The sequence below is a fragment of the Castanea sativa genome, chromosome 3 (assembly GCF_040712315.1).
Source record: "Castanea sativa cultivar Marrone di Chiusa Pesio chromosome 3, ASM4071231v1".
Taxonomy (NCBI): Eukaryota; Viridiplantae; Streptophyta; class Magnoliopsida; order Fagales; family Fagaceae; genus Castanea; species Castanea sativa.
In genome coordinates this window covers 33,452,236-33,462,496 of record NC_134015.1, presented here as the reverse complement: position 1 = coordinate 33,462,496, position 10,261 = coordinate 33,452,236, and the positions used below count along the sequence as shown (strand labels likewise).

The 10,261-nt window shown below is 40.5% G+C and overlaps 1 protein-coding gene across 1 annotated transcript; it reads right to left on the bottom strand.

Moving 5' to 3' along the window:
• Nucleotides 1-5,924: 5,924 nt before the first annotated feature.
• On the bottom strand, nucleotides 5,925-9,858 carry LOC142629838 (protein NSP-INTERACTING KINASE 2-like). Its single transcript, XM_075803881.1, has 11 exons — nucleotides 9,464-9,858; nucleotides 9,216-9,348; nucleotides 9,033-9,104; nucleotides 8,805-8,948; nucleotides 8,607-8,678; nucleotides 8,436-8,495; nucleotides 8,210-8,307; nucleotides 7,651-7,800; nucleotides 7,218-7,559; nucleotides 6,690-7,069; nucleotides 5,925-6,594 (listed from the first exon to the last, which is right to left on the bottom strand). The coding sequence occupies exons 1-11, from the start codon at nucleotides 9,561-9,563 to the stop codon at nucleotides 6,274-6,276; spliced, it is 1,872 nt and encodes a 623-aa protein (XP_075659996.1). The 5' UTR covers nucleotides 9,564-9,858; the 3' UTR covers nucleotides 5,925-6,273.
• Nucleotides 9,859-10,261: the final 403 nt, after the last annotated feature.

Below are 10,261 nucleotides of genomic sequence, written 5' to 3'. Positions count from 1 at the left end.
TTATTATCAGTAGAAGCTTAAACGAGGGTATGATGCCCGTGTGAAGCTCAGGCCACTAGCGCTTGGGGATTTGGTTCTGAGAAAATTCATGGGTACTGCAAGAAACCTAGCTTGGGGAAAATTGGGACCGAACTGGGAAGGACCATATCAGATTATTTTTGTAGCAGGCATAGGGTCATATCGACTAGTTGATTTAGATGAAAAAGTTGTACAACGTCCATGGAATGTAAACAACCTTCAAAGGTATTATTATTAATAAAAAACACTTTTGTCATCTGTGGTTTAACTTTTAAATGTATATGAACTTATCAATTACAACTCTCGTAATATCAAACAGAAACTTGGTTATGCACGGTCCTTGGACTACATACCTTGTGGAAATTGATATCTTATTATTTGTTAAACAGAACCTTAGTTATGCAGGGTTCTCGGGCCTTCTACTGTGGGGAAATTAACATCTTAAGTTACTATTACTAAGTATCAAACAGAAACTTGGTTATGCACGGTCCTCGGACTACATACCTTGTAGAAATTGATATCTTATTATTTGTTAAACAGAACCTTAGTTATGCCGGGTCCTCGGGCCTTCTACTTTGGGGAAATTAACATCTTAAGTTACTATTACTAAGTATCAAACAGAAACTTGGTTATGCACGGTCCTCGGACTACATACCTTGTGGAAATTGATATCTTATTATTTGTTAAACAGAACCTTAGTTATGCCGGGTCCTCGGGCCTTCTACTTTGGGGAAATTAACATCTTAAGTTACTGTTCTGAAGTATCAAACAGAAACTTGGTATTGCGTAGTCCTCAGACCACATACTTTGTGGAAATTGATATATAATACTAAAGTGTCAAATAGAAACTTGGTTTTGTAAGGTCCTCGGACCACATGCCTTGTTAAGATTGATATTTGATTTTTTGTCGAACAGAACTGTGGTCAAATTGAGACTTAAGTTATATATCTTTAAGTATCAGGTAGAAATTTGACAAGGTAGGGTCCTCGGACTGCTGAAAGTGGACTTATTTATTTCACAAGGCTTTACCCCACGCTTTACTTCACAAGGCAAGTATGTGTATTGCTGTTTAAAGTTTTAATTGTTCCAAACTGCTGAAAGTGGACCTATTTATCTCATTCTTTCTTTTTGCTGTGTGCTAATGAGAACTTTATGGTAAATATAAAGATGAAAAGATGAAATAAACATAACTCAGATGAAAATCAAATAAAATTGTCTTTCATTAATTATGTCGATATATATCATTACATGGAAAATTTCAAGTACCGAGAAAAAGAAGCCCTAAGCTTGGCCCTAAGTTTTTGGAGGGGGGTCTTGCTGAGAAGTACTGCTAGCCTCGGTGCTTTTTAGTTCCAATTCAAAGGCAGACATGACTTTTTTCCCTTTGTCTGTTGTAGTGATTGGAGGGACAATAGGCTCCATATGTTGGCTTAGGCCCTTCTCGGCATCCCCACTCCATTCCTTCTCTTTATTGGAACCTGAAGGTTCTGTAGGATCTGGAATGAGCTCTGGGACTATAAGAGGAAGAGCAGGAGGAGCTGCCTCAGGGGTAGGAGCAATAGCAGGAGCCTCTTCTATCTCCTATATGTCAAGAGGAAGCCAAACGTTCTCCGATTTCCTCAGCTCGGAGGCTGAAGGAACCCCTGCTACATTTAGGGCTTCCCCCCAGACCTGCTGACAATATTCTCGGCACAAGGCCGCGAAAGCCTCTGTCAGCTGGTCTTCTGTTGCAGCTACCCCTTCCTCATAACTTGCCTGCTTCGCGGCCTCTAGAGAACGCTTAAAGGTGCGAGCTTCCTCCTTCATTTGCGCAAGCTCCTTCTCCAAGTCCGAGCGTTCCTTCTGGGCCTAGGAGAGCTCATCATTCTTTTGGTGGAGTAGCTTGCGCTGCCCCTCCACTTGAGTCCTCATAGTTCTCAGGCTGGCCTTGGCACCGTCTCTTTCTCTTTTCAGATCAGCCAGCTGAGAGGTGAGTTTCTCATTTTCTGCGAGGGCCTGGCCTAGGGACTTCTCAGTCTTCATCCGAATTTTCAGCTCCATTTTGGCCTTCTTCCGAGAGTCCTCCACGAACTTCTCGGCGACAAAGACTTCATGAACATCCTACGACAAAGTGTTAGAGAATTAGATATAGCAAAACACTCACTAATAATCCGATATTATGAAAAATGAAATATTCATAAGAAGTTAAACTTACAAGGGCTAATTCCCTTTTTAAAGACAGGAACAGCTGAGGTTGGCTCATTTTTTCCAAGGTTTCCATATCCTTGGGCAGCAGAAGGGGGCGTTCCAACGCGTCGGCCAGGTGGTGGGCGTGGCCTTGTTGGACTGCCCTAATGCTGGACTGGCAAGAAATTGGTGCTCCGTCCAGTCTCAACTCAGGAGACCAGGTAGCCGGTGCTCGGCGCACTTCGGCCATGTCTCTAATCTCCCCACTCTCAACTGAACGAGCCCGTCCTTTGCCCTTGTCTAGCTTCTGCTGCTGAGCTTGCTATGGCTGTTGTCGTGGCTTCTTCTGTTTTTCGCCACCAGTCTCCTCGGCCTCCCCCTTTCTTTTCTTCTTGGGCTTCTCAACCGGAGGTTTAGGTTCGGCTGGAGGAGGGGGAGGTGGCAAAGACGGAGGAACTTGGGACCCTCCCGCTCTTTTTTGGGCAACTTTCTCGCCTCTCTTAGTTAAAAGGCCTTGAAGCTTGTCCATTTCTTCCTCCTCGGAATCGCCTTCTGGATGGGCAACTACTAACCCTGCAACTCCGGAGGCCTCAGTGGGCTCTTCTTCCTCGTCAGAAAGCACGACGAACTGGTTTCCTCGGGGTCTTTTGGCGTCCTCGAGCTGAAACTTGTCTATCTCGTCGTCCAATGTGTGCGAAGAGGACACTTGCTCCTCCGGGACAGCAGTTGCTTGAGAGTACGTCGAGAGAGGGATCGCCGCAATGGGACGCGTGTACAGAATGGTGTTGGGGTCGTCGGGGATGTCGTAGTCAACAAGAAATTTTGGTCTTGCTACGTTTATTCTCTTGCGCCTCCTATCTCCCGCGATAATCGCGTTCTCTATCTCCTGGAAGTTCGAGGATATTGGGTCGTACCCTAGTATTAGGTGAGCCGCTCTAAGCTGTAAGTCTTCACTCACGAAAACTTCTGAGCCCAGCACGCGGTTCAGGTCAGTGACGTTGCAATGGCTCAGGCGTGGGCGCACGAGTTGTTTGTCTGAGGAAAAAGACACCCGAAAAGGCAAATGTGGTCAGATTAGTAATGCATATAACAAATCGGAGTTAGACAGTTTGTGAAAGTAAATAAGCATTTAAGGATTTTTAGATGGAATTACAGGGTTGGGAAATTAGATCCTAAGGAGTCACACTTGGATCTCCCCATACGACTGGGCAGTGTGGGCCGTCGTGCCAGTTGCCTGAGGCGATGAGGTAGTCATCCTTCATGCCTTTATTAAACTTGGGCAAACAAGAAATTAACCTAACTACACTAGACCGGGATTTAATGTAATAGCCTACGTTCCTAAGTTTGTGGCATTCGTACATGAAGATAATGTCATGCCAAGTGAGGTTCAAGCCCATCTGCTCATTTAGGGCGTCGACACTTCCTAAGACCCTAAATACATTGGGTGCACACTGGTCAAGGCACAACCGGTGATTGCGAAGATATTCCCTAGTTACGCTTCTCATAGGGAGGGTCATCCCACCTTCTATGAAGGCAATCATAGGGATAATGACCTCTCCCGTATTCCTAGAACTACCTACGGCTTCCGCCAGATAGTATCTCAAGCCTACATCGCTGGGAATCTGGTATTTGGCCCTAAAACCTTCCATCCCAGCGGCGGTGTCAACTAAACACTTAAATCTACCCATCTATGAGAAAGGAAAGGGAAAGTTTTAAGAAGGAAAATGGTTAGGAAGGGAGCTGAGGATAGAATCCGAGGAGAAAGGAGTAAAAGAAAAAGTAGGAACTTACGAGCTCGTAGTTATGCGAGTTTCCACGGATTTCTTGAGAGAAAAGGCAATGACTGATGTTTTGATATGATTAAGTTCTGAAGAAATAAATGAAGGCGCATATTTCCAAAGCGTTATGACGTGCGTGAAGCGACCTCGAAATTGGATTCATCCCGCCAAATTTTCAGGGGGCAATACGGATCGTTGGATGTTCATCTCACCGTTGAACGTGGGAAACAAGGTGTAACTTGCGGTTATAAATGCGCGCGTTTTGAAATTCGAAAGCCAGACGGCATTTTCTGGGAAATGAAACGATTTCCACACACATGGTGAGGTACGAAACATGTGGGGGAAGTTTAGGTTGGATCAAAACTCCATTTTTCTCCTCGGATAGGGAAAAATAAAGTTTTGAGGGGCTATTGTGGGGAGTGAAAGAACCTAAGTGGGTATTTGGGCCTTGGACTTTATCAATGGGCACTAGTTCGTTCTTGACTAAAGGCTTTTAGGGCTATGGGTTGGCTCACAAGCCGAGGGCCCGAGGATTCATCCGAGGAAGAGTCACTCCTCGGACAGACCAGTGATTACTTGGAGATTCACTAGAAAAATCAAGGCAGAGTTCTGGAAAGACTGTAGGTTACAGAGGGAATCCAAATACCCTCTAGACATGGCTGTGTAAGAGAAATATCTCAGGAAAAGGCTGCTGCCTCCACATTAAAGACCCTGCACCTACCTCCCTAGCTGCATTAATGGGGAAGTGACCCCTGAACAGTGGAGTTCAGCCTTCTAGCTAGTATTTAAAGATTTCAAGAAGGTGGTAGAAGAAAATTTTGGGTGACACGTGGATAAAGGGAGAAGGAAAGGAAGTATTTAAGGGGAGAAGGGGGTAGCAGAGAGGGGAGGCCTTTTGGAAAAGAACTTAAGAAGGACTAGAAGCTGTAACCTTTATAAGGAAAAAGAGAAATAATATACAAAGGGTTCTCGGCCTAACTCCGAGGAGGTTCATTTTTCTCTATTTGTCCATTGTTTATAAATATTGTAATATTTTGGCCCGTTCATCAAGTTTCGAGCACCATCGAATTAGATTGCGAACCCACACTCTACAAATTTAATTGTTTAAGGCTCATTGGACCTGAGCCCACGTATGTTTTTGGGTTCAGGTGCAATTGTGCACTTACAATAAGAATAAATAATAATTATGTGGTGAATGACATAACGATGAGGTGGCGCAACAAGAACTCAACAACATTAAATGTCATGCTTCAGCTTTTAGTAATATATAGATATAGATTTCTTTTGTTAGATTCTTTAGAATTTCTATTTACTGGCCATTAGGCAGCCCTAGAATCTCCAATATCCCCACCTTTAGTTGGTGCATTACTAGGACCAACCAATATTTGGTAGAAGGGAATATCACCCTTGAACAATTTCATTTTGATCTCCTGTAACTAATTTGGACTATAAAAATTAAAAGCCCTGCAATTTGAATCAAGACAAGACTAGGCAGTCAAAATATTCGTGTGACAGTGTGTAATTGGGGACAATAATTTGAGTTGATGTGGAATGGCCTTCATGAATTTTTTGGGTTGAAGATGCATTTTGTACCATTTTTTATGCCTTATAGTGTTCAATTAGTGGATGAACCACATCTCGCTATTTTCCAAATCTATGTTTCACTTTTGAGAATCTGATCTTATCTTTAACAAAAGGTTAAAGGATGATAGATGCCAATTCCCTCACACTTCCAGCCAGCTATCCAATATTAGATCGAACAATCTTGTCATCGTCACTATCTATTTCAATAAAGAATAGCGTGGACCATGAATGCATCCTACATAATAATACATGTCTATTCTCTGCAGTAAAGAACGGAGATATTGTACATGTTTTCTTGCTTTTATGGAAGTTTTGAAAACAAATCGTGGAAGTTGATGTTGGGTTTTAGGACAAAAAATAAGCATCACAATTCCAGTGTTAACAGAGTAATGAATCTCTTTCCCGATTCAACATGCTATTAAAACAAACGAAACTCATCCCAAGAAGATTATTCTTACAACTTCAGGACCCTTAGTATGACATTTATCTGAAAAAATTTCTTCACTCAGCGGAAACCAAAGCACATGTAACACTCACCCAAACGCCTATTTCTTAAATCAGATTCTGTACAGTCATTAATTAACACAAATCTTTGGGGCTTCAATATGATTCTAATATACAACAAACTCATCTCAACTGGGATTTTGGACTCAGATTCTTGTTATCTGATTGTATTACTGATTTTTCCTTTCATAATTTTAACTTTGTTTCCATTTTCACAACCTTGTCACCTGGGTCCAGAGAGCTCCATTGCTTGGGCAAGCAAAGAAGAGTCGTCAGTGAGATCTGAATATCGCTCTGACGAGGAGAATTCATTGGCTCTGGACCTGGTTGATTCAGCTCTTTGAGAAGCCTCCCATTTCTCAGCAAGCCCATCTCCTTCGAGCATTCGGACCACTTCAGACATCTTTGGCCTGTGACTTGGAAGGTATTGAGTACATATCAAAGCTACTCGAACAATTTCTTCGAGCTCTATCCGATCGTAGTTGTTTTTCAAGTCCTTGTCAACTAGCATATCAAGCTTCTTTTCCTGATGAATTTTCCTCACCTGCAATTATACTGTCATGAATTAGATATATTTTTTTACGAAGGTAGATGGAGTTTTAAGTTGACCTTGTAATGTTCACAATGTGTTTGTCTTACCCAGTCAAGCATGGCTCCTTTTTGGTTTGCAGCTTTACCAAACTCTAGAGCCCTTAGCCCAGATATTAGTTCAAGTAGAAGGATCCCAAAACCAAAAACATCTGTTTTCTCAGAGGACTGGCCTGTTGAGAGATACTCAGGAGCTATGTGCCCCACGGTGCCTCTCACTGCTGTAGTCACATGTGAATCACGGTGATCCAACAGCTTTGCCAGTCCAAAATCTCCTACCACTGCCTCACAGTAGTCGTCAAGCAATATATTTGCAGCTTTCACATCCCTGTGAATTATCTTGGGATCACACTGCTCATGTAAGTATAATAACCCCCTTGCAGCTCCCAAGGCAATTCTTTTCCTTGTACCCCAATCCAAGGCTGGTTTTGCTACAATGAAGAAAAGAAGATAGTGAAACAAAGTTAATATATTAGTGCAGAATTTGCTACTGAATTACGCTTTAACATCTTGCTCAGCAAATTGTCCCAAACCAAGGGACGTAACTATAGTATAATCCTAGGTTATAGTCCCCCTTACCTTTGAGACGGGAAGCAACACTCCCATTTGACATGTAAGGGTAAACCAAAAGCCTCTCTGTGCTTGTCATACAAAATCCATAAAGACGGAGGAGATTTCGGTGCACTGCTAGACTGATCATCTCAACTTCTGTTTGAAATTGGATCTCACCCCCAATGGCATTTCCATCTTTGAGTCTCTTCACAGCTACTAGTGTACCATCATGAAGATAACCTTTATAGACATTACCGAAGCCGCCCTTTCCAATCAGGTTCTTGCTGCTGAAATTGTTTGTAGCAATTTGTAGTTCTCTAAACTGAAATTTCTTTAAGTTTCCAAGGCAAAGTTCTTCATGTTGTTGTTCTGAAATTTGAGAGAGTCTATTAATCAGAACAAACTCATTTGGTTCCAAGTGCTTTACTAATTTTTCTGAAAGAAAATTTATTTTACTAACCATTAACATCGAAGAATATTTGCTTGTTGTGTCTCTGCCTCCACCAAAGAAGGAAACCAAACCCAAGAATTAATAGGCAGATACTACCTAGGCTTGAACCAAAGGCTAAGGCAATTTTGTGGCTCTTGGTTGTTCCAGAAGCTTGAGAACCTGAAAGAAACGAGGAGAAAAACAGGTCATGATAATTGCAAGAAACTGTTTGTGAGAAACTAAATTTAAATAATATTATCTTAAAGCAGGGGATCATGCATATATAAATTAAAGAGGGTAACTCTATCATGATTTTTTTTTTAATTGTAAGTTACACATGCACCCAGTGGGTCTTGAACTCAAGACCTCAACCTCCATCTTATTATTATGGGAGGAGAAAGTACCAATTGAGTTATAACTCATTGGTAGGTAACTCCATCATGAACTTAGAACTTAGTCAAACCAGAAATGATTAGTGAGAAAGAAAAAGATGCAATAAAACATAAAAGTACAGGGAAACGTGTTTGTATTATAAGTTAAAGGTTTGAATAAATTGAACAAACTTGAAACAAGCGGGAACTCCAATTACTTTGTGAATTGTTCAAGGCAAAATAAGGTAATAGTGTTGTCGTTCCAAAACAATCATTTTCTCTTCCGGTGGCGCATATCGAAGGGTTTCCAATAACACTGTGTCAGTCAAAAGATGAGAACATAATTAGACAAAGAAAAAGTAGAATGTTTTGAAGGGGGAAAAAGAAAAAGGGAAAGAAAAAAGAAAAAAAAGAAAAAAAAAAACCATTTTAGGAGTGACTTACTTGAATGTCTTATTTTGAAACCTTGGTACAGGACCACTTAAATTGTTATAAGACAGATCCCTAAAACATTAACAATCCATTTAAACATTATTCAGATAAGAAACTAAATAAATTTCAAGAAAAAAATATAATTATTAGTATTGAAGAAGGGTAAGGTTTGAAGAGAATTACAGAAAAGTAAGCTGGCTCATGTTAGCCAGAGCTGAAGGAATTGGTCCGGACAGACTATTATTGTTTAGCCGCCTGATCAGAATTCAAATCCCAATCCCAGTAAGAGACAGTTGAAGCTATGTTACTGACCATTATTTCCAAAACTTCTTATGTAGAAGTAGTCATGTTTAAGGACAAAAATTTTACAATTCGACTTACATGTATTGGAGGCTTTTCAGGTGGGATAGAGTACTGGGAAGTTGTCCGGTGAAATTGTTAGCTGAAAGATCGAGTGTCCGAAGCTTTTGGAGTCTCCCAAGCTCGGAGGGAATTAGTCCTGATATATTGTTATTCTGCAGAAGCCTGCAAAAACAACTCCTCTAATAAGGTGCTTCATATTCATGCAGAACTTATCATAATACTTTCCTAATATGTTGGTTTTCTTACACAGTCTGGAGATTGGTCAAGTTGCTGATGCTTGGTGACAGAGAACCGGAAAAGTTCCCGCTTGGAATTCCTCTGCAGCAAAACCATTTCAACTAAATCACACATAATATTTTGTTTTAGATTTCATAGCAGGAAGAATTTCCATTTTCTTGGTTTGATATGTATATATATATTCCTACTTACAGGCTGATGACAAAACCATCAGGAGAACAAGTGATCATAGCCCAGCTACATGGATCCACGGCATTCTCATCCCAATTCTCAAGAACATTATGAGGATCAGTCAGAAGAGCTTGAATGCTTATCAAAGCTTGCACTACAAGGTTTATAAGAAATATTTTTTTTTAAAAAAAACCATTCAATCTCACACTGATGTAAATATTAAGCAAACATCCAAGCTTTAAAGCACCATGAGGAGGAGTTTCAGTTACCTTCATAGTTGATACCTTTGGAAGAAAGCAAACCAGTTGCTGAGCTCCATAAGCATAACAAAGCTACACAGCACAAAACAACCTCCGCTCTCTTTTCCATTGAATTGAAAGTTCAAAAGACTAGGAGCTCAGATGCCAAAATCAGCTTTTCCTTCTTTTTAAAAATTTTTTTTTTTATGAAAGCATTCAAGTAAAAAGCTGGTAGGAGTAGTTTGAAGTTTGAAAAATTAAGCACAACCAATCTTCAACTGGTTTCGTTTTTGTTGCATGTAATATTTACATCAGAAGCTAACCAACACAATTGCTTACGCTTCTCATAGTACTGCAAGCCACTTAGTCACACCCAAAAGCAGAGAGGTTTGCTATTTTGAAGAGTAAAGAGAACTAATATGCGTGCCACTGGTTCAGCAAAGAAAAGAATATATAAAAGCTAAGAGCCACATTAGGCAAATCTAGATGAACGCAAAAGATGATTGGTAAAAGAAAAGACCTTCAATCATGCATTATTTTTAATGAAAAAGAAAAAGGCACTAGGGAATTTTCTATTCACCATTGTCTTAATTTAAAAAGTAGAGCATAATTTAAGTATTAACAATTAAGCACTCACAAATTTATGTTAAAACCACTTAATAAAAGAAAATTACTTTGTAGGTCAAACAGTTAAGAGTTTTTGCTGTCAGCCAGACCCAGACAGAGAGAGTTTAGAACTTGTGTTGGGATTGCTTTGTTTTGCTAAGCTTCTACTGTGGCCACTGAGAATCCAACATTCCCTGAATTTGCCCATTTTATTAAGTGCCA

Bases quoted from the DNA above. Each gene is read 5' to 3' on its own strand.
- LOC142629838 (XM_075803881.1), bottom strand. From the start codon at position 9,563: ATGGAAAAGAGAGCGGAGGTTGTTTTGTGCTGTGTAGCTTTGTTATGC. The intron at 9,349-9,463 runs GTAACTGAAACT...TAAACCTTGTAG, and splicing joins CAAAGGTATCAACTATGAAG to TGCAAGCTTTGATAAGCATT. The intron at 7,560-7,650 runs GTTAGTAAAATA...CTCAAATTTCAG, and splicing joins AATATTCTTCGATGTTAATG to AACAACAACATGAAGAACTT.